The following is a 24963-nucleotide window of genomic DNA, read 5'->3' as shown; positions in this document are numbered from 1 at the left end:
GTTAATATCATGTAGCAGGTCAATGACAGGCAGGTTCTAACCCGGGTCTCTGACTCCTAAGCCCAGGCGGTAAATGACTGTACTGTGAATTCCTAAATTTGAGTATCCACACTTGGTTAATGAGCACCTGGGCTTTTATTTGCTCAGGTTTAGTTGGAGATTAATTGAAAAGTGCGGTTTCTAATTGGTTATCATCAGCAGGTTGATCCTGCCCCCCAAATACTACAATTAACATGCATTGTGAACCTCCTATCAAAAACCTCCACTCAGACACAGCGAGACTTTCCTTTTTGTAGAGTCAGCAAGATAAGCTACACAAAGTGCCTTTCTGCTCCTGTGCCTGGCTCAGAGTAGGCGCCCACAAAATTAAATTTTCCCCAGCAAAATATTCCAGCAGACTCTCCGCTGCCCACTCCTAACCAGCAAGTATTGGAAAAGCAGCCGAAGCGGGAAATCTTTTAGAGAGCTCTCCAGAGGGTTATCAGCTGCTTTTTCAACTGGAAGTAATGAGGTTTGACCTCAGTGGAGTGCCCGATAACGCGTCTTGTTATAGAGATTTTAATTCATCTCTCTTTTTGGTCAGCACTGCTGTCAGTCCAGGCAATCTTCTCTGCAGTTTTTAACCCCTTCCCAATCCATTCCTTTCTGGGTTTCCCCCACTTCCACCCCACTTGTCCATCCATCTCTCTCCCCCTCTTGGGTTTGTGTCTCTCTCTTCCTGTTTCCATCCTGCCCCTTGTGTCTTTGTCTCTGTCTTATTCCTAGTTTTTGAGTTTTTCACCCTCTTTTTCTGTGAGTCTGCATTTATTAAATATATGTACATATAACATCTTCCTTTACATTGTGGTTAGAAAATATATTCTTGTCCTGGAGGAGCTTATAATAGAAGATATATGTTCAATATAGATCCAGTGATGACTTAGAGGGTTTTTTTTAAAAAGCTAGTTGCATTTATCACTTGCCTATTGTTTATCTCTAACAAATTATCGTAATAAGACAATTACATGCTTTGCATACAATTTGCATATGAAGCATAATACATATGATCTATATTTCTCGAGCTATGGGAACAATTGTTTTTAGCTTGTGGCATTGAATCTGAAGTCACATTCTTGGTTTATTAATACCTGGTAGTTCTTCCCAAATCTAAAATTCCAGGATAGGAGGATGAAGCTTTGGAATCTAGAAGGGTTACCAGATGTCATACCAGGTTTGTAAGTTTTGACTCTCTGACTGTACAGTGCTGTACTGAGACATTTGAGCACCTTTCACTTTGCTGTATTAAGTTGGACAAGAATAAAACTGAACACACACAGGGCAAGGCTGACCCTGAGAAGGTGACCTATTTCGTATAAAACCACTAAGTGAAATGACAGCTAATAATCAAAGTCACTTTTTTTTTTATCAGTTCCTTAGCTAAATGCCCTTGAAATGTGGTTCAAGGACATTTTACATTATCACAATGCATTGTTCATATGCATATGTATAGTAAGATATGTGTAATCCATTTTATGTACATGATTTAGATGCTGTCTTCACAAAGGAGCAAAAGACTGAGTGGAGAAGAGAGATGTGCCCTGCTGATCTGTCTGTGCTACCTGCCCCCAACCCCAGTTATATCAGAGCAAATGTCATATTAGCGTGTTGGAAAATATCTTATTCTGTGCACAGCCCGCCCCCATCTCTCTAGCTAGGAGTTTAAGTTCATAGAGTATTTATTTAGAAGCCATGGTAGGAATACAATGGCTGATGGCTACCCATGAGGGGAAACACATTTGATTCTATATTTCATGGTATAATTTCATCTGTATGTTAGTGGTTATTTGAAAGAGTGAAATGTGTTGTATTGTGGTACAGCCTTTACCAGGTACCTCTTGATTACTAAACAGTTTAATCATACTTAAATGTTATCTAAATTTACTTTTCTCAGATTCAGAGTGTATAATCAAGTAAGGGAAGGGCTGAATGACATAAAATCTCACCTGGTAATAATAGTTACAGAAATTATTTAAGTTAAGCTGGAAAGGGGAAGTGTCTGCCGTGGAAATAGTGAAGCCACCTATTTCCCAACAATTAATATTTAGAACTTTATTTCAGGGAGTGGCAAGAGGAAATGTCTTGGATCTCTTTCATCTACAAAAACGGGTGCATCAAACTCATGACGGTGAACTAGTTACAGGAAAATGCATATGTTGCAAAGGGAACTCGTTGGGAAAAAAACGGGTTCATTACTTGAAAATATTCAATTCAGAACAAGAGACAAACACTCATAAGATAGTTTAGGAAAGCTAAATATTTCTTTCAGTCTTTTTTTTTTTTCAAACGTAAAGTTTTGTTCTTTTATGAAAGCCAGTGGGCTCCCTCTTGTGGCTTTGTGAAAGATTTCAGTTTCAAGGAAAATAGCTTTTTAGCAGTAAGGAAACCATTTCTTTTCAAATAAGAAAACACTGTTAATTGCTTTTCCTCATAAAGAGAGAGAAAGAAATAAGGGAGAGAGGAAGAGAAGGAAGGAAAAAAGTTGACTTTGATGAAAAACGTGATTTGGTAACAAAGCCATGCCACATATAACCCTACCTATAATAATAGACAATATTTACTGGGTGTCTTCTATAAGCTACTACATGTGCTAAATAATGAGTTCGCACGTTATCCTTTGTCTCCATGCTCAAAATAAACCTATAAGCTAGGTAGCAGAGTGATCTTATGGGCGTGAGATTCTGCCTCCTTTCCTGTCACTAAGGGGAACCCCCTAAGGAGACCATATATCTGTGAATGAATGAAAAGGTAAACATCTCATCTTTTCCTATGTTAAAAAATATCTTTTTACATCAAATCATTTCTTTTAAATAAAGTCTGGAATAGGATATGGGTTTTAGCTGAATAACTTAGGAATCGTTCAACAATTCATTTCCGTTACTCTTTCTCTCTCTCTAGTTACCTGTCTCTGGAAACTTGATTGACCTTTATGGGAATCAAGGCCTGCCACCACCGGGCCTCACCATCAGCAACTCCTGCCCAGCCAACCTTCCCAACATAAAAAGGGAGCTGTCAGGTAAATACCCAGCAAAATCTCTTACTAGAGATTTCCTGTTAATTTTCTGGTAAGCAAAGTTATCCAAATAGTGACCTCCAGAAGTATTTCCAACTCGCAGACATACTTTTTTAGGTCTATGCAGTGGTTAAAACATTGAGCCATATTTTAAGATAGAGGATGTATCTTTGAAAATCTTTGTTTCCAGTATTTCTTGAGATACTGGGAATCAGGCTGCTGTAACTCCATGACACCCATTATTGTGTCTATGGCTGCTGTCCCTTTTGGGGTGAGGGCAGCAGGCAGCACTTTCAGTTATGAGATGTCTCTCCCCATCTGGTGTTTTCCTTAGTTGCTCGGCCCCTAGAAACCTTTGAGTTTGAGAACCCTGGTCTGAATTTTCCTTTGACACACATTCAAGCCCACAGTTGGGATAGGGTAAGAATATATTTCTTACATCTTCAGATGCCTCCTGTTATTTTTGCTGTATCATGTGCAAAAGAGTTATTACACGGAGTGAAAAAATAAATCATCAAGTGGAGCAATGGGTATCATTTGTTCTTGAGGCAAGTGTGAAAGTACCTATTTCTCCATTTTTGTTTAACACTTTAGGGAAGGCATTTGGCCATTAAAACATGATGAAACTGTATTAGAACTGGTGTTCCAACATGCTGGGTTTTATGGCCTTCACCTCATCCCCCTTTTTGTTATTTGATCCTTGCATCCTACAGGATTGGGTGAATAGACTGAGACTGTGGAATATAGATTTGGTGCAGAAAATTCCTCTTCTGTTCAAGGGTGTCTTGCAAAAAAAAAAACTTCAGAAAATCGTGGCAGAAGAAAGAATTTTTTTAAAAAAATCATTGATTTGGTTTAAAAAAAGATGATTAATTAATGCATAAAAACCATCAAAAGCCAACAAACAAGTAGATACTGTACAGGAAGGAAAAGTACAATGAAGTCTTAGAAAAGATAGCTAAATGAAATCTGTATTAAATAATGGTAAAATATGGTTAGAGTGACATGTGTAAAGTTCCTGAGTGCAAAGTAGAGTTTTGAATTATGTATATGATTGTTTCTTCAAAAAGAAAAGAAAACAACAGAAGCTGGGGGTAGGAGGAGGAAATGGGTGAAAGGGACATACATTTATTAAATTTTTTAAAAAGGCAGATATAACAGACAATATACTTCTAGAGTCACTGATATCTTAGAAAATGACCAGTACAGACTGGACAAGGGTAAAAATGGCAAGAAAAGGAGAAAAGGAACAGGAAATGAGGTTCAGACCACTAATAGTTTGGTAGGTAGCCTAATGTAGACAAAACAGAATAGGCTTGGGAGTCAGCAAATCTGACCTAAGAGGAAAAAACATTATCTTTATGAAGTCCAGTCAGGAAGCAGAAACCACACAGGGATTGGAACAGGGAAGCTTTAAAATAATTATCAGTCATGTACAGGCAAGCAGCTACTAAGAGAGGAAGAAACTAAAGAATACCCTAAGGCTGCAGGGGAATGCCCAAATTGGAAGAGAACCCTCCTCCCCAAGGCCAAGAGGCCAGCCTCAGTGGGAAGGATGTGGTTGCTGCCACTAGATGGCAGAGGCGTTCACTGGTTGCCTTGACCAGAGTTGGTCCACAGTTGCTGGATTGAGGGTGACAGGCAGAGAACCACAGGGTGGGGTGGGCAAAAAGAAAACAATAAAAAAGTTAGGATACTGAAGTAGAGGGTGTGTGAATAAAAGCTGCCTGTCATGCTTCTATGTGAGAGGTAAAAAAAAAAAAGGAAATGATTTGGATTGATCTTCCTAACTGAAATAATTCAGCTTCTGAATTATTTATTTATGTATCTGTCTATATATATAAATACATATAATAATAGCCATATAATAAATATATGCTATAAGTAATGCTGAAAAGATTTCTATTTTGAAATAAAGTTCTGAAATGATAGTGTGACGTTTTTGGATATCACTTCTGAAAAGGAAATAACAGAGGTTCCTGAATCCCGGGACTAGTGAAATAACATTTTTTTTCTTGTTTTATTTTGCTCTCTCTAAGGGGAAAGTAATCCCTTATCACAGAGATCTCACCAGAGTTGCTCTGCAAATAGACTTTTCCAAATGGAGTTGCCACTAAATGCCTCTGTACCCTATGCCTATTTTTGTTTTTATAAACTCAGACTAGTACATAGTTGCCCCTAAGAGTCATTGAATCATTTCATTCTAGCAGGTTCTGACAGAACCCGGCTCCAAGTTCTTAAATAATGAGTTCATTTCCATTAATCAGTTAGAGATCCAATTTGGAAGCCTCTCGGCTTAGTTTTCATACCTTCGTAACATATCAAAGAAAGACTGAAAAGATCGATTGCCTGAAAAGAAAATTTGACTCCTGATAATACACTATGAACAGCAAATTCCCATAGTTTTGGTATTTATTTTTTTCTTATTTGTACGTGTATGTTTATAGCCTGTCAGACATCTTTGTTACTGGTCTTTTGCCATTCTGTAGAAGCTGAGTTTTTGCATTTATTTGATATATGTTGCTTTTGGAAAAAAATGCAAGCCTTTTAAAAGTCAAATTTTAAAACCCTATTTTTATTCAAGTCATATAAGTGTCCATTGCTTTAGAAATAGGTGTTCTGTAGTTTACACTATGGTGTGCCTTGAACAATTCTAATTTCTAATGACTTCATTCACATGCACAGCGCATATTTTTCCCACAGAGTCTGAAGCAAGAGCATTGGCCAAAGAGAGACAAAAAAAGGACAATCACAACTTGAGTAAGTTGGTTTTATGTTCATTATATTGGAGTCCATGTTTCCCGTTATATCAAAAAATTTCCAGACATCTTGGAGGAAAATTGGTTTCACCTGTTGAAGGTACATTTTATGGAGGAAAATTGTTTTCTGGAGAGACCAAAGTATATAATTTTCCCTGTATTTTAATCTCAGATCAAGTTGAATCACACACACACACACACGTTTTCAGTATCTTGAGGAGTTTGTTGTTTTGTTTTTTCGGGGGTTTTTTTTTTTGGTAAGAGGGAGTCTTGATCCCCACCTACCCAAATATAAGTTGCTCACCCTGGAACTTATTTAAAAAAGGGGATTATGGGATCACCTTCTCCAGTGAGATTTAAAAGAAAAAAATTAAACATCTGGAGGGGAGTCATTGGGTGACATGAGGAAGCCTCCTAAATTTCTGACTTTACCTGTGACATAAAAAAGAGGTTTTCTAACATTTAAAATTATTTTTTTTTACGTGCTTAATTTACTCTTGGTCACATCTTTAAGCTTTTTCCTATGAAAAGTTAAGATTTTTTGTTTCATAAACAAGTGAAAGAGGCTGAAAATAAAAAAGGGATTGGGCTTGGAAGTAGAAAATAGTTTGTGTGTGTATGAATTTCTCATCTCTTGCCTCCATCCTCTTTTTCTTAAACTGATTTTTAAGGATATAAGTTATGTATAAATACTTTGTCCTTATAAAAATGATAGAATAAGGCCAGAGTTCTCTGATTCCTAAAAATAATCATTGTTGGGTTTTTTTTCAATTTGCTGTTTGTCTTTCCAACCTCTTTCCAAGTATTTAAGAACATACACCCTTACACTTGCATGCAGAGATTATAATAGAATGGTTTTGTGTATGATTTAACACAGACAGTATCGCATTGTCTGTATCTGTTACTGCCTGCTTCTTTCGTCACCAGTATGTCCTGAAGACCTTCTGCTGTTATTCATCTAGATCTATCTACTTTTAAAAAGCTGTTGCATAGTATTCCCCAGTGTAACTTGTGATATTTCGTAATCCTCCCACTGCTAAGTGTTTATGTTGTTTCTAGTTTCTCCCTATTATAAACAGTGTCACAGTGAACATTTGCAGACATGCCTCTCTGTGTACAGGGGAGTTTGTTTCTCCAGATTAAATGCTAAGAAATGGAATCACTAGGTGCTTGGGGGAAGGAGGTTGTGTGTGCGTTTCTTCTTTCAATAGATCCTGCCCTTCCCAGTTCCTGTTTCACTTAGAAGAAGCTTTCCTCATCTTTTAACCAAGAGATTTCAACTAATATTTCTAAGTCTCCTCTGGCTTCAAAGTAATTTTACTGTAAGATACTTCTTCTTTTAAAATACCTTAGAAATGAGATAATGATAATTTTTCCTAACTGAAATGTGGAAATTAAGTTGGATGTTGTGAAAAACATGATCCGCCTTTACTTAGTCACCTAAACTCTCAAGTTCAGGGTTGTCAGTAAGTGTAAATATGATCAACTCTGAGGGCTATAAAACAACCTTAAGATCTCATTGAACTGTTGGAAATTAATACTCAAGTTTCAATTGCCCATTGGCATAGCTTTTCCTCTTCTAGGAATTTATCTTGTAAGAGTCCTTCCCAAAATGGGCAAAAGAATACATTCATTTATTCACTCATAGCTACTTTTTGAGCCCCATTATGTACAAGGCACTTTTCTACAGAAGTGAACCAGACAGACAGGTCTCCCACCCTGAGGAGCTTACATTAGAGTCACGGGCAGACAGAATAGATGAGCGGTCAGATACACGCAGATGGTTTTTACAGCATAGGATAAGTACTGTGATAGGAGTAAAAAGTACACGCGAGCATTGGCAAAAATAGTCGTCATACCTTTGAAAAAGAGGGAGAAATTGGAAATAGTCTAAATATTCATCAGTAGAGGATTTGTACATAAATTATGGTACATCCTTATGAGGGACACTCAGTGCCTCTTAAGAAGAATGGGGTTGATCTGTTTTACTTGTCTACAATGTATTACTGAGTGAAGAGAGCAAACTGCAGAATAATATGTATAGGGTCCAATTATGTAAAAAAGAAAACACTATATGGGTGTGTGTGTGTGTGTGTGTGTGTGTGTGTGTGTGTGTGTGTGTGTAAGAAGATCTAGGAGTCAGCCTTATCATTGACAGTTTCCTCAGGCAAAAAATGTTGGATGGTGTAAAGAGCTTGCTTTTACTTTTTTCTGTATACACATTTGCATGTTTTGCAAATTTTTGCAAGCTCATATCACTTTTATAATTGGGGAGGGTAGGCACTGAATTAAAAATAAAATGCAGTACATACAAATGTTGACGATGAAAGGTGTCAATAATATACTGCTGAGTGAGAAAAGATAGATGCAGAATGGTTTTTAGTGTAATTCTGCTTTAACAATGTCATTCTTTATTCAATACATAGTTGTTGGGGGCCTACTGTGTGCTAGGCTCATATAGGCACTCGGAATGCCTCAATGAATAAACATACAAATAAATAAACAAACAAAAGTATGCAGATATTAGATGGTATAGAGCTCTATAAATGAATGGAAGAAAGAAGTATGTAGATGTTAGGTGGCAGAAAGTTCTTTGAGGAGACATAATGCAGACAAGGGGGTCAGGATGGGAAGTGGTGGTTCACTCCTAAACAGGCAGTCAGGGAAGGCTCATGGGTAAATTTGAGTCACCTCACTTGAGGGAGGTGAGGGCAGACCCAGTCACGTATCTGCGGGAAGAGTGTTCCAGGCAGGTGGAACAGCAGTAGAAGGTCCTGAAGTGGGGAGTGTGTCTGGCTTGGTTGAGGAAGAGCAAGGCCCATAAGGCTGAGGGTGGGGGGAGCACAGGGGAGTCACCGTAGAAAGTGTGGTCACAGTGGGAGATGAGTAGAAATGAGGTCAGAGAGGTGGGAGCCCCCAGATCCTTGGAGGATGCCTTGAGGACTGGGTTTTTGTCTGGGTGAGAGGGGAAGCGATAGGAGGGTTTTCAGCAAGAGATTGACAGGCTCTGACTTATGTTTTAACAGCTTCTGTGTTGTAGTTAGACTAACGGGGGTAGGTAGTGATGGGCATGGGTGAAGCAGAGATACCACTCAGGAGGATTGCAATAATCCAGGCAAGAGATGATGGTGGCTTCTATTCAGGTAGCAGTGAAGGTTTGAAGTGGACAGGTTCTGGCAATATTTCAAAGGTAGAGCGAGCAGATTTTGATGATGGATCAAGTGTGGGATGTATTGATAAAAGAAATAGAGGTACAGAATTGATGCCAAGGTTCTGGCCTAAGCAACTGGAAGGATGGAGTTACAGTAAGTGAACTGAGAAAGCCCGTGGGTGGAGCTTTTTTTTTTTTTTGTGGTACGCAGGCCTCTCACTGTTGTGGCCTTTCCCGTTGCGGAGCACAGGCTCCGGACGCGCAGGCTCAGCTGCCGTGGCTCACGGGCCCAGCAGCTCCGCGGCATGTGGGATCTTCCCGGACCGGGGCACGAACCCGTGTCCCCTGCATCGGCAGGCGGACTCTCAACCACTGCGCCACCAGGGAAGCCCGGTGGAGCTATTTGAGTGAGGAAGACCAGGAGCTCAAGTTTGCAATGCTGGGGCTGCCTGTTGGACCTCCATAGGGAGACATCTAGTAGTCAGACTTATGAGCCTGGAGTTCCAGGGAGATGACTGGGCTGCAAATACAAGTATGGGAGTCATCAGTGTATATGTGGTATTTAAAAGCATGAGACTAAATGGGGTCACCCGGAAGTGAATGTAGACCGAGTCCTAAGAACTGTGTCCTGGGCGCACATCTAGGCCACGTGTGTGTTTATTCTTAGAACATAAAAATAATCACAAAGGATATATAACAGATTTTGCAGTGGTGGTATCTGGATCATCGGGGATTTTTATTTCATTTCATGTGTTTCAGTATTGTTTGTATTTTTATGATTATTATATGCTTGGAAAAAGTAAGAAAGCATGGCATACTTCAGAGTTTGGGGGAAGTTAGCTAGAAGATCGGAGGTCCAAAAATTTCTTCTTCAGAGCCATTTAGCATCACTTACTGGTTCTATTTTATAAAAGTCTGATAATTAGACAGTATTATACATAACTGATTCAATCATAGAAATAATCATTCAGCTAAGAAAAAATGCAATATATATTGAGAAAGTAGTGAATAATATTATTTACCTAAGTGTGCACAATATTAGTGAGTCAAATATAAATGTATATTAGGTTTTAATATGTGTAAAGTAAAATATTAATATCTTTAATCCAATTTATTAGACTTTAAGTTATTTGGAACTTATTTGTCAGACTAGGTAAATTAAAAACATTTATTAACTCATATGCCTACTGTTTCACCCTCCCGTGAGAAGATGATAATTTAGTTGAACATACAGCTGGATTTATAAAAGAAGAATGCTGTTAGGATGCATGGTACAGTTAAAGATGCTTGACTTCTAGGATTATTGTATTCAGTACTGTCGCCCCTGGACATGTCTGCCTATTGAGCACTTGAAATGTGACTAGTCCAAATCGTGGCATGCTGTCAGTGTAAAATAGACACTGGATTTTGAGAAGTTAGTACAAAGAAAAGAATATTAAATATCTAATTTATAAATTTTTATATAGTTTACATGTAGAAATTATAATATTTTGGATAGATTGAGTTTAATAAAACTATTAAATTACACCTCTTTCTTTTTCCTTATTTAATGTGACTACTAGAAAACTAAAAATTACATATGAAACTTGCATTATATTTCTCTTGGGCAATACTGGGCTAGAGGAGGGGTTTTTGTATGACCTGTAGCCTAAGAATGTTTTTTACATTTTTAAATGGCTTTAAAATATCAAAATGAGAATAATATTTTATGGTATGTGAAAATTATATAAAATCCAAATTTCAGCATCCAATGTTTCTTGCTAGTAAACTAGATACAAAAATTGTATCTAGTTAATATTACTACATTTTGAATTCTGTTAGCACAAAATTTGTGGAAATCTGTTTTCTCTCTTGCTGTGTAAGTACCTAATAATATGCTTAATTTTGCTATTTGGCCCACAGAGCACTCACTATCAGGCCCTTTGCAGAAAGCTTGCTGCCCCTGGTCTGGAGGATCAGGGCTGAGTACAGGCTGTTCTCCACTTATTGCTGGGTGTCCTTGTCAGGTCCCCCATATCACCAAGGTAGTTTTGTCATTTGTAACTGAGGATGGTAACTCCAATTTCAGGAGTTACTAGAGTCAAATGAGAATTTACAATCTCAGGGCTTCGTAAATGATAAAGCTCTATACAAAGCTAGCTCATTTTTTAAAGGGCTTTATCCTCAGTACCAAAACTAGGAGAATAACCAGGGAATACAGATTCGTTTCTGTTGTCCTGACTCAGCAGAATTAACATGCACATGCCTTTAATGAGATATGCTAAATGCGTACATGTTACCATTACTAATAGCCCTTTCCTGTGCTTTTTTCTTGAAGTTGAACGAAGAAGAAGATTTAACATAAATGACCGCATTAAGGAACTAGGTACTTTGATTCCCAAGTCAAATGATCCGTGAGTACAATTGCATTGTATATTTTTTCGTACCTTAATGTTTTTTCATATGTTGCAAAAAGCACACAGTTATAAAAACTAAAGAAGTACTCCCTCTCCCTTTGTTCCATTTGTGAATACTTCTTACGCCTTTCTTTTGAAATCTGAAATTTCGAGAGAAATGAACTGAAATTGAAATCTGAAATTTCAAGAGAAATGAACTGAATTGTTCAAAAGTATTATGGGACATGAGCTGTTCAGCTTTGGATGTGAGGAAGTGACTTCCTGAAATCTGAGAATCCTTGGCAACTAAACACCGAACTACTAAAAAAATTCTTTTTATCGGTTCATGCAGGACAGAGATTTCAGTAGCTGATAAAGCAAGATTTGTTAGCTATTTGTTTGCCAACAAACTCATACAATATCTGTAGGCATGGAGAGCTGATATTGGAGATTTCAAGTTTAACAATATTCAGCAGACAAAAGGTCAATTTTTTCCCCAAAAATTACATGCCCTTGGTTTTACCAATCTAGGAAAAAGAGTAATTTTTAATCCTCTTATAAGCACAGGTCAGCTAATTTGGATTTCAGCTTTCAGTCTCTCATGCCACTCTTTCAGAGATAACGGTTGTAAAGATAATTTTCCTACCAGCAATGTCAGCAAATAGGACAACAAATACACAATTTTTATCCATTAGAAATTGGTCCATTTGAAGTAAGGGGCTCGAAGATGTATATATTTTAATGGCTCCCACAGGCAGTCTATGAAATTAGCCTTTGAATATGACCTTTTAGCTACCTAATAAAATGTAAAGATGAAATCAAGCATTATTCATGCAAGGCTTATTAAATTTGCTATTCACATTATTGTCAGGGAATTTGTGACAAAATAAAATAAAACCATTGGCCATTCTAAGGTGGTTTTGATGAATGTTCAAGCGCAGTCTCCATCATCAACATTTTGCTTTCCCAGGTTTCAAGGAAAGCTGTTTTGAAACTCAAAACATTCAAAATCTCAGTTCTGCAGCACAAATGCATCCTACGAAGGGGCTGTGACCTTCATTTCCTATAGTCAGTCTTGCATGATAGTTGAAATTGCATTCCCATTTTCCTATTCTTTATCAGCTTTCACTTTTTAGCATATTCTTTTAAACTGTAGCACGTGGATCTCTTTAGCAACATATTATGAAATTATGGGGCTGCAGTGAAAGCCTCTATTTGCATATCTTCTTTCTCTGTTGTATTAGAATACTTGTGTGTTTATAATCTGAACTGATAACAATCTTCAATTGTAGGCATTGTTTCAAGATGAAATGGACTGCAGTCTGTATGGGGTTTTCCTATACCAGGTTTCTGGAACAGACTTTGGGGCTGCTATAGAGACATAGTCTAGCTGATCATGGTCTCGGCCCTATACCCTCTCCTGCCCTAGAGTAGATCTGCTTTTACTGACTTATATATCAGGGATCTGTTTACACTTTTGTGTAAAACAAGGGTCGCTCTCGTTGCAAAAAAAAAAAAAAAAGTTTGAAAACCCCAAAGCATAATTGATTAATTGGGTCTCACAAGGAAGTAAAACCCAATAAAACTGGTTGGAATAGTCTCTTCTTAAAAACGGAGTGGCTGCTTGCCTGTTTCAGTAGTGGTCTCTCACCTTACTGGCCTAGTGAAGGCATCTTTCATTATAATTTTATTTCTCTCTGGCGACTGAAGTTTCTGTTGTTTTCTTCTTAGCCCTGAACATTAAGCGGGTTGGTTTTGTGCTCACTCCGAGTATCTCAGGACACCTCCCTGGGTTGCCATCTTTGGTGCCCAGACCCCAGGGATCAACCCCTGGGAATTCTCTGGGGGCTGTAATTCAGCATCCCATGGGAGAGCTTCTGTTTTGTTCTTCATCTAACCCATATGAGGATCAATTACTTGGTGGCTTGTTTTAATGGCCCTCCATTCACACGTCCCAGCTGATACTTCCAATCTCCTTTTAGCAGCTACAGATAGTGGGGTAGGAGGTTTTCCATACATTAAATCGTTTTTGTTTTCATCATTGTCATTATCATCATGAATATTTTCTATAAAAGAGCTCAGGTTAATTTAAAGCACTATAAAAATATTACTATTAGTTATAATTCTATTCTTAATTGTTTTCTGGGTTGCTCTAAACTTTTCAACTCACTTTTACCTACATTTTAATGGCATTCTTAATGTTCTCATATAGGAATACAGTAGCACGCTATAGTGTTTAAAAACTGAAAGGCACCAAGCTCAGGCTACCTGGGTTTGAATTCCAGAACAGTCCCCTACTAGATGTCTGACTTGGGGAAGAATTCTCATATTTCATTTTTCTCATCTGTTAAAAAAAAGGGGGGGAAGGAGGACCAGAATATTCCTATCTAGTCTAGTTGTTTTGAGCACTCAGTCACATAGGAGGAAGAATACTTTAGGGCATGGGGTCTGGCACCAGATTCTCCAGGCTTCCCAGCTGTACCACTTCCAGGCTGTGTGACTTTGGGCAAATTACTTAACCTCTCTGTGCCTTTGTTTTCCAGTCTGTAACATGGGGATAATATTAGTGCCTACCGATTAAGGTTGTTATGATTAAGTGAGCTGCAAAGCACTTTGAAAAGTACCTGTCATGCAGTAAATGCTGTTTAAAGATAGCTATGGTAATTACCACATTGAGTCCTTAACACAGTGCCTGCTCCACTGTTTGAACTGCATTCTGAACTTTTCCCAGCATATTCATATAAAGTGCCTCCTTTGATTCTGACAACATACCTATGAGGCTGCTCATACAAGCATGGTATCATTGTTTTGTTTTTGTTTTTGTTTTTGTTTTGTTTTGTTTTGTGGTACACGGGCCTCTCACTGCTGTGGCCTCTCCTGTTGCGGAGTACAGGCTCTGGACGCGCAGGCCCAGCGGCCATGGCTCACGGGCCCAGCTGCTCCGCTGATCTTCCTGGACCGGGGCACAAACCCATGTCCCCTGCATCGGCAGGTGGACTGTCAACCACTGTGCCACCAGGGAAGCCCGGTATTGTTGTTTTGTAGATGAGGAGGTGGAGATCGGAGAGAGGTTGATATTGATGGGAATATTCATGATAAAACCCAAGGATGCCATTTTTATGCCGCATACAATCAAGTAGTGAGATCTCACAGAATTTTTTTTTAATCATAGCTTATTCTGTCTGAGTGGGTTAACTTTTATAGTCCTAGAAATCTGTAACTATTGAATACAGTGTTGAAGAGTATTGACTTTGTCATCAGCAGACCTAAATTTAAGTCCTGACTCCACCTTCATGTAGCTCTGGGACCGAAGACAAGTTGAATCGTCTCTGATTCAACATGTGCACAACTTCCCTCTGACTCCAGGTGCCTGTCCGGGTGAAAGAAGATAACATAGAAGTTACGGGTGGACGGTGTCCAGCGAGTTGCCAGCACTCAATGAATGATAGCGATTCTCAACTTCTAATGGTTACCTCGTCTTTAGAAACTGAATGCTCTAAATATTGAATTTTCATGGAGCCTTCAATCCTAAAACAGTCTGTTTCCTTCCATTTTCATCCCAGAGACATGCGCTGGAACAAGGGAACCATTTTAAAAGCGTCTGTGGACTATATCCGGAAGTTGCAACGGGAACAGCAACGTGCTAAAGAGCTTGAAAACAGACAGAAGAAGCTGGAGCACGCCAACCGGCACTTGTTACTCAGAATACAGGTACCAGGCGTGTGCAGGGTGAAGGTGACTACATGTTAGTGACTTGAAGATGGGAGAAGAAGTATAATGAGCCATGAGGGAGTTGATTTATGTGCTCCTAATACAGTCTGTACTCATTATTTGTGGATTCCGCTTTGTGATTTTGTTTCCTCGTAAAAATTTATTTGAAACCCCCAAATCGACACTTGTGGCGCTTTCACGCTCATTTGCACACATGTGCAGCCTGGCAAATGTGACTTGGCTGGTGCGTTTGCTTCTAGTTAAGGTTGGGCAAGGCGATGCTCTGTCTTCTTGTTTCAGCTCATACTGTAAACAAGTGTCCTTTTTTGCTGTCTGTTTAGTGCCATGTTTTTCACATTTTTGTGGGTGTTTTGGGTGATTTGCTGTTTAAAGTGGCCTCTGAGCATGGCCCTGAAGTGCTTTCACATCTTCCTAAGCACAGGAAGGCTGTGATGTGCCTTATGGAGAGAAGTTTCATTCAGGCATGAGTTGTGGTCCTGTTGGCCTTGAGTTTAATATTAATGAATCAATGATATGTAGTAAACAAGGTGACTTCAAACAGCAACACACATGAAACAAAGTCACATGTTGATCGGTTGGTGAAATGTTGTGCGCAGATGCTTGCAGGACCCTAATCCTCTGTTTCCTCCCGGAACAATGGTTCGGCATTCACTAATTCAGTGTTCATAGCAACTCTGTAGCACGTCTTTGGCCATTCATGCTCCTGTGACAAAAACACCATAGACTGGGTGGCTTACACAACGAACATTTATTTTTCACAGTTCTGGAGGCTGGGGAATCTATGATCAAGGTACTGGCAGATTTGTTGTGTGATGAGGGCCTGCTTCTTAGTTCATAGATAGCTGTCTTCTTGCTGCAACTTCACAGGGCAAAAGGGGTGAGGGACCTCTCTGGGGTCTCTTTTCATAAGGACACTCATCCTATTCATGATGAGTGTGACCGCTTGTGACCTAATCGCCTCCCAAAGCCCTACCTCCAAATACCATCACATTGGGAATTAGGTTTCAGCATATGAACCTTGGGGGGCATAGACTTCAGTCCATAGCCATAAGTACTGCAAATCTTGAGAATTGAGAATAGTTGTTAAATACAACGATACCTTAGTATTGAGTGGGGTGCCGTCCATGGTCAAAGCTCATGTTTATAGGGAACCTGGGACACCCAGAAGATCTTATCATCAGGGTATAAATTTTAGAAATAGTTACAGATAATGAAGTTATACCATATGTCTCTTTAGCTTACATACTCTTAGTGGGAGAAATACTATTTTAATTATACATGTAGTTCATCTGTCATTCAATTTAAGGAGTGTACATACCAACGTAACCATGAGCTGGGGGAATCCCTGTAATATCAGCTCCTGGTGCTTCGTCACCACTTGGCTTTTCCTGCTGAATATAAAGATGCAACTTCCTCTGGAACTGTCTTGAAGAAGAGAAAGAAAAACTGGCTCCTTGCTAATGACTAAAGGAGTTGGCTAGGGTTATTTTAATTTACTTGCTGACTTTGAACACAACCAACCCGTAAGGGTCGATGACGTTGTATCTTCTTCTTAAGTGGATGGACCCACTTATACCCAGTTTCGCCATAGAGCAATGGTTGTTTTTCAGGTTTCCTATGCAACTAATTATGGAGCGGCAGTGTAGAGTATATGGCACTTCAGAGACTGCCTGGTGGTGGTTATTCCCCGATGATGAACTTATTTAACAGAGTAGTTTACTTCTGATTTCCAAGCTTGTTAATACCCCGCATCACTGTTGACATTTCTAGATGTCACATCTCTCATGTCATGGCAGCGATCTTCAGCCCTGGGTCAGAGAGGCAGAAGGTGGTTCTCCTCTAGGGGGTGCCTTTTGGAGTCTTGGTAGTGAAATAGAGGTTGTGTGTCATTTGAAAATCCCCCTTCCCTGCTTTCTCTTTTTTTGGCTTTTGCTGCTTGTTTTATGTTCCGTCTCTTCAGTAATCAGACACGGGTCTTTAGTCTCTTGTACTTAGTATATATACCTATTTATAAAAGCAACTTGTACTAATGCGTCATTTCTTTATACAAAAAATAAAATATAATAACTGTTTTGAAAGACAGGCTAGGTTTTGTGTTAAGGTTTCAAACGTATGTATTCGTGTGAAATACGAATACCGTGAAAAATATGAATTGGAAGTTGCATGGTGACGATGTCTTGGGTTTCTTCCAATGTCAGTGAAGCAGCCTTTAGAACTTCTGTGTATCATGGAAAACATTATTAATTAGGAAAGCTGTGCTGTGCAATGAGCCTGAGTTCTCTAGGTGAGATCTATCACATTATTTAGCAATCTAAGTAACACTTTATTCAGCTGGTAAACATTTTAAATTAAACAACAAAAGATTAGAGTAAGATGGATGCCTCTCTTAATCCAACTCTTTTCTTTTAAGAGACACTACACTTGTGAGAGCGCTGTTCTTATTATGTGGCGTAGACTTACCGTTGTGCATGTGTTCAGCTTGGGCCTAAGGGGTTCCTTTCATTTTCACCCTAAGTGATACATGCAAAAATGTTCACAGAATAAAGAGCATGAAGCCTAACTATCACTGGGACTGCAATTTTATTAAGCAGCCCAGGGCTTTGAAATGATGCCCAAGGAGACTTGTGTGTCTGGAGACTGTGTGAAGGAACATGCATATACTGGTGTGACATCTCAGGCTCCCATCTCTTGTACTGCATCTCGAGGAAGACCTTGCTAATCAAACATCCTTTAATACAGGCTGAACACAACTTTTCAGAAACGTGTGTTTCTAGGCTTGTGGGCAGCGGTTGAAAGGTTGTGTCCTGTTGGAGAGTACATTTCCCCCTCTCATGACGCAAGGTGACTTGCTTCAAATGTATATTCTGTTATTTTTATTGTATCGCAAACATAGGAAGATGGTATTGGCTTGTAGAAGCAAATTGCTCTTCAGGATCAATTGGGGTCTTTACGGTTCATTGTAGGGGGGTGGTCTAGGCATACTCGGAAAGGGAAAAGGAAAAGAGCTTGTTTGGAAGGTATTTGAAGTGAGGCACTGGGGCAAGTCTCTGACACTCAGCAAGTGAATTAGGCACCTAGGGCTGCCATTACAAATACCACAGACTAGACAGCTTACACAACAGAGATTTATTTTCTCCCAGTTCTGGAGGCTAGAAATCCAAGATCAAGGTGTGGGCAGGGTTGGTTTTTCTGTGGCTTCTCTCCTAGGCTACCTTTTCCCTGTGTTTTCCTATTCTTGTGGCTTTTCCTATGTGTATCTCTGCGTCCTCATCTCCCCTCACCGATATTAGATGAGGACCTACCCTAAGGATCTCATTTTAACCTAATCACCTCTTGAAAGACACTATCTCCATGTACAGTCACGTTCTGAGGTCCTGGAGGTTAGGATTTCAACATAGGATTTTGGGGAGGGGACACAATTCAGTCCATAATAGGAAGGATATGAAGAAAGTGTAGGAACAGATTGAGCACTTTCTTGTGGAATTAAAAAAAAACAAAAAAACTCCCTTTGCCTTGATGAGATGGGTTAAATGATGCATCCCAAACTTCAGTTACTTGTATGGAACTTTCATAACTTTGGCCATTACTACTCAATCTTTATTAGTTCCCAGCACCCTTAATATCTTAGTAACTTTTTCATTGCACCTTAGACCAAAAAAATACCTACCGTTTCCTTGTTAGGTGCTAACAACTTAGTAGCCACTTGAAAATATAAAACATATAAATTGAAAGAAAAATCACATTTTAATTTTATTTTTAAATAGCCACATTACTTACTAGTGAGATATGTGTGCCTGTGAGGCACTGCACAGCTTCTCCAACCTTGGAGTCAGATTGGACACTGCCACCCTCATTTCCCATTCCACACTGATTTTCATGAAGGAGTTGTTTTTTTCTTTTTTTCTTTTTTTTTAATCACAACAGCTACCTGAGACCCGGCTTTGTGTTGATATGATGTGATGGAAACAGGTATAATACAATCTAATACTAAAACTATAAAACTGTCTTGAGTTTGATCATTCTCACAGTAGAGTGCATTCCCCTTGAAACTTTAAAAATATCCCCAGTGTCCTGGGAGTTCATTATAGTACCCGTAGATATCTCTGCACAGTGTAGGGAGCGTAGACCTGTACTATTTACTGATTATTTTCCTTCAGTCAGCTCACATTTTGACATTTTATTTTTACATTTTTTAACTTCTCCTCCCTGTTAACATTAACATCTATGAGAAACTGTCTCTGTATTTCATACATAATAAAATCCATATACAACCTAAAAATCATTTACTGTATTACCAGTGATACTCTATGTACTTTAAGAAATATGGCGTTTATTAATTTGAAAGAGCAAAAAATTTTTATTTTAACAATTTATTTTTTTGCAAATATATGATTTTTTAAAATTAATTAATTTATTATTTATGTTTGGCTGTGTTGGGTCCTTGTTGCTGTGTGCGGGCTTTCTCTAGTTGCGGTGTGTGGGCTTTCTCTATATGCGGTGTGCGGGCTGCTCCTTGCGGTGGCTTCTCTTGTTGCAGAGCATGGGCTGTAGGCGCGCGAGCTTCAGTAGTTGCAGCGCACGGGCTCAGTGGTTGTGGCTCACGGGCTCTAGAGCGCAGACTCAGTAGCTGTGGCACACGGGCTTAGTTGCCCCGCAGCATGTGGGATCTTCCCGGACCAGGGATCGAACCCGTGTCCCCTGCATTGGCAGGCGGATTCTTAACCACTGCGCCACCAGGGAAGTCCCTGATTTTTTAAAAATACTTTTTAAAGCAATTTTAGGTTCAGAGCAAAATTGAGCCGAAGGTGTGGAGAGTTCCCATATACCTCCTGCTCCCACAAGTATATAGCCTCCCCCAATATTAATATCCCCACCAGAGTGGGGCATTTCAACACTAGATGAACCTATAGTGAGACATCATTATAACCCAAAGTCCCTACTTGGCATTAGGGTTCAATGTTGGCGTTGCACACCATTTGGGTTTGGACGAATGCATAACAACGTGTAACCATCATTATAGTATCATGTATCGTACAGTAGTTTCACTGTCTTAAAATCCTCTGTGCACCACCTCTTTAAGTTTCTGATTTTTATTTTTTAGGAACTTGAAATGCAGGCTCGAGCTCATGGACTTTCCCTTATTCCATCCACGGGTCTCTGCTCTCCAGATTTGGTGAGTCGGATCATCAAGCAGGAACCCGCTCTTGAGAACTGCAGCCAAGACCTCCTCCAACAACACACAGACCTAACATGTACAACGACCCTGGATCTCACAGACGGCACCATCACCTTCAACAACAACTTTGGAGCTGGGACCGAGAGCAGCCAAGCCTATAGCATTCCCACGAAAATGGGATCCAAACTGGAAGACATCCTCATGGACGATACTCTTTCTCCTGTTGGCATAACTGATCCACTTCTTTCCTCGGTGTCCCCTGGGGCATCCAAAACCAGCAGCCGAAGGAGCAGTATGAGCATGGAAGAAACCGAGCACGCTTGCTAGCAAATTCCCCCTGCTCTGCATTCCCACAGACTGCTTCCTTTCTTGATTAGCAGATTTAATAATTTACCTGAAGGGGTTTTCTTGATCATTTTCCTTTAATATGAAAATTTTTTTTCATGCTTTATCAATAGCCCAGGATATATTTTATTTTTAGAATTTTGTGAAACAGACTTGTATATTCTATTTTACAACTACAAATGCCTCCAAAGTACTGTATGGTAGTGTGCAGTATCTGTGAACTGAATTCACCCCAGATTTTGGCTTTCAGAGCAAGAGGATTTTCGCATCAGAGAAATTGCTGTCCATTTTTATTCAGGGGAAACTTGGTTTGCTATTTGCATGCCTGTGACTTCCTTGGAAATGAAATGTAAAGTTTAACTGAAAGAATGTAAAGCAACGAAAAAAAAGAGAAAGAGAGAGAGGAGGAGGGTGGGGAAGAGAAGAAGAAAAAGAAATCCATACTAACACTTTTCCATTTTGTAAATGTATTGATTCATTGGTACTGCCTTAAAGATACAGTACCCTTTTAGCATCATTTAGTCTTTATACTGCAAACTATTTAAAGAAATACTATATTCCATAAAAGAAAAAAAATGCAACCATTTTCACGTGTGTTGTCTGGTTAGAAAATGTAACTGATACCTTAGGTGCAACTGAAATTGAAGGGAGATATAGACCAAGGCTCTGAAACATGGGGTCTCATCTTGTTCTCATTCATTCTGTGCTCTATTACAGTTTTCCTCATCAGTGAGTGTGCTTCAGTTTTTCATAAGATATATTTTATTTTGAAATGGAAATTAACGTCCTCTCAAAGTAAAATGTTGAGGAGCACTGAAAGTTTTCCTCCTTTTTTTTTTTCCTCTTCAATTTCGCTTTTGATAAGAAAACCAAACTGGGCACATTTCTAATTGGCTTTACTATTTTTATTTTTAAATTATGTTTTACTGTTCATTTGATTTGTACAGATTCTTTATTATCATTGTTCTTTTCGATATGTTTGTATTAATTTGTAAGAATACGCATCTTAAAATGGCAAGTTTTCAATATTTTTACAACTCACTGGTGGTTTTCCGCATTCTTTGTACACACATGAAAGAAAACTTTTATGCAAGGTCTTGCGTTTAAAGAGAGCTTTGTGAATATTTTGTATATTACAGTCTCACTCAGAACTATTTTCCACACATTTAAGCTGTAGTATAAATAGGCTAAAACCGGCTTTCTAGAGAGAAACAACTTACATATTTATTTTTAGTGACATAAAACTAGCAATATCCTTGGAGAATGATACCATAGCGTTAATATGCCCGTTATGGTCGTTTAAATTGGGGTTTATTTCAGCAAACCTGCTGAATGGTTTTTAAAGAGAGAAATACTGTATTGGCCAATTACTGTTACTTGATAACAATGTTTTAACAAACAGCAATGTTGTAAAGTTAGTTTCAGTGCATTATCTACTTGTATAATCCTATGCAATAACAGTAGTGTTACATATATTCTATCAGGCCTAGATGTTTTATACAGATGACACATGGTGTTAAGAGGCAGGCTGTTGAATGGAGTTTCTCAGTAGCAGCCTACAATTGAATAGCAAGTGGCATAAAGCATATCCATTCAGAATGAAGTGCCTTAAATATAGCAGTAGTCTCTAGCACTGACTGAACTGTAATGTAGGAGAAAGTTTCAAGATGGTATCTATAATCAAGAGGAACGTGTAGCATGGTGCCTATGTAGACAATATAAGAGCTTCCAATTTTCCTTCATATATTTTTAATATGAAATATATTTTAGTGACAGAGTGCCAACTTCTTTCATCAGGAAACCTTATTCAGGAGGTATTTTTGTGTGTGTGTGTGTGTGTTTAAAGAAAAACAGTTTAAATGTCAACTGTGAATTGGTGATGGATATTGGAGGGTTCAGACAGAAGGACTGTCAGATGTATGAATGGATGGCTTACGTGAAAATAATCAACCGCGTAGTTACCACGCACGGTGGGCAATGAGAATCCTTGGAAACATTGATGATGCTATCAGTTTTACAGCTTTATGACTTAAGGGGGTAGGGAAAATTAGTTCCCATTCTTTCAACCCCCTTAATTGTACAGCTCTTTTCCTAGAATAGTGATGCAAATCTGCATGAACAGCTAATTGTACCATAGTGTTCATTGATACAATCATAGCAGTGTCTATTTTTCTCTTCATATTTATATAGGGGGAGGGGAGCTGGGCGCAAAAGTCGAAGATCGCGATGGTATGATGCTAGTTTTCCTTAGCTGATTTAGAGAGTTCTTAAAAATAGAGCAAGTTTGACTCACCCATGGCCCAGGGAATTTGGCCAGGGTTAAGCCACCTTATGGAAAGCTTTGTGGAAAGAAAGCATGGCATCTTGTACCGCTGCCCTGACGCTCGCAGCTCCTGAGCTCACCATTGCCTGCTTCTTCATCCCCTTCTTAACACAATTTCTGGGAGGGGGAAGGTGAGCAAGCTCAGGAGAATGCTGCAATCTCCGGGGTGGTTTTATTTATTTCTTTTTTGCCAACTAGAGCGTGGATGCGTTTTAGAGACTAGCTAAGCCAAGAGGCGGTGGTTTGAGCTCACTGTTTGTGACAAGGAGAATGGTCCACACCACTCCCCCCATTCCTGGGTGCAGAATTGTGACTTGGGGTTGGGCCTCCATATGGAGTGACCAAAATGCCAAACTTGTCCACCTGCCTCTGGGTATGGCAATGGAAATACCAAACCTTCTGACTTTGCCAAAAACCATACAACCAACCTGGTCATACATAGGATGACAAAGTTCTTTCTGGTTGTTTTAAAGTACTAAAGCAATAAGAACAAATAAAATACATAGGAAGTTAAAAGATATAAAATAAAGCACAAAGGAATGCACTTACTAATATTTTTTTTAAATGCACTGGGGAAACGATGTTGATAACAGTATATAAAAAAATCCCTATTTCTTGAAAAAAAATGACAAATGACTGTCTCTTGCGGACGCTTGGTACTGTAATGTTAATACTAGTCACCTGCTGTTGGATGCAGCAATAATTTCTGTATGGTCCATAGCACTGTATATTATGGATCGATATTAATGTATCCAATGAAATAACTGAACTGTTGTTCTTGATAGCCTCATTAAAGCATTTGGTTTTTCACATAGTGGTGGCCAGTTGTGTTTAGTTAATGCCAATTTTGAATATTTTTTGCTTTATCAAAAAATAGGAGCACACATTTTCTTCTGACTTAATGAATAACAAACTGCATGAAAAAAATTTAAATGCCAGTAAGTACTTTTTTTGTTTTAAATGCCACTCTAAGATACTACTTTTTGGTTTTAAAGATTTTTGATTACTTTATGACTTGCACTGAGATGAACTATAATTATGCAGCTTTCCCCCCCCCCTCTGAATTTAGGGAGTTTTAAAAGTCCCAAATGCCAAGAATTCATTTTAGATATAGGAATTTTATTTTAAATGTTTCAGTGAGAGGTGGCTTTACAAAGAGAGAAATTGTCAGAGAAGCTCTTGCATATTTACGAAAAAGGTACTGGGTTTTTAAAATACAAATTTGTGATATTGAAAGCTTAATATACCCAGGTTGCCAGCTTCTCGCTGTTTTTTCTTTTAATTTTTTTTAAATACAGTACTTAAGAATCATTTGATAAATGTTGGATTTGAATTGGGAAGTGTCAGACAAAACATGTCTTTATTCCCTAGCTAGACCTTAAACTTCTGCCCTTAAAAAACAAAAAAATCATCTGGTTTAACCTCTGGAGAAAATGAGCAAGAAACTTCCCGTAACATTTCTGTTCTGATTGTCAGCTTTTTCTTAAGCATGATTTTTTTCCCCTTAAATTGTAATATACAATAATTGAGCCTTTTCTTTTTCAGAGTTAGTTGAATCATTTATATTTCCCATAGACATGTGATTGTGTGATGTCTTAAAAACGTGTACAAGTAGGAAGATTTCGTATCTGAACAAGAGAATTTTCTGGGCCACACTGAAAGCGGGTAAGTTGAAAGTTGGGGCTTTTCACCTCAGGGGGTCTGTACCAGGACTTTAACCCAGGTTTCTGACCTGTTAATAAACATTCACTTCACAGTCTATAAGGATCTTTAATCTCTAGCTCCCCGCCCCCCCAAACTGTTACCTGAACATCAGACATTGGCCTACAGCTTAGATGATTTTATTTCATATCCACAGACTTACCTTTCTTAAATTTTTTATTAAGCAAACCCACTTAAAAAACAAACATATATATCCCTGAATGGCAAAGCATGGACTTTCAGCTAAAGTTACTGATTTTGAATCTCATCTCTGCCCGTTTCCAGCTGTGTGATTTTGAGCAATTTACTTAGCTTCTCTGTGTCTCAATTTTCTTTCTGTTCATTGGAAATA

At 38.8% G+C, this 24963-nt stretch overlaps 1 protein-coding gene across 9 annotated transcripts in view; it reads left to right on the top strand.

Annotated features, from left to right (window-relative positions):
- MITF (melanocyte inducing transcription factor) overlaps positions 1–23724 on the top strand; it is a 223821-nt gene extending 200097 nt beyond the window's left edge. For 6 of the 9 annotated variants that reach the window (XM_065885702.1, XM_065885703.1, XM_065885705.1 and 3 more), the window contains 5 exons: positions 2935–3052; positions 5753–5809; positions 11277–11352; positions 14898–15045; positions 20168–23724. In XM_065885702.1, coding sequence (XP_065741774.1) covers positions 2935–3052; positions 5753–5809; positions 11277–11352; positions 14898–15045; positions 20168–20569 — 801 coding nt within the window. In that variant the 3' untranslated portion in view covers positions 20570–23724. Of the gene's footprint in view, positions 1–2934; positions 3053–5734; positions 5810–11276; positions 11353–14897; positions 15046–20167 lie in introns of all 9 variants that reach the window. The other 3 variants (XM_065885700.1, XM_065885701.1, XM_065885706.1) reach the window with 1 other exon arrangement.
- Positions 23725–24963: the final 1239 nt, after the last annotated feature.

Source organism: Phocoena phocoena, chromosome 10 (assembly GCF_963924675.1).
Source record: "Phocoena phocoena chromosome 10, mPhoPho1.1, whole genome shotgun sequence".
In the NCBI taxonomy this organism is placed as follows: domain Eukaryota; kingdom Metazoa; phylum Chordata; class Mammalia; order Artiodactyla; family Phocoenidae; genus Phocoena; species Phocoena phocoena.
This window is presented reverse-complemented; position numbering and strand designations above follow the sequence as displayed.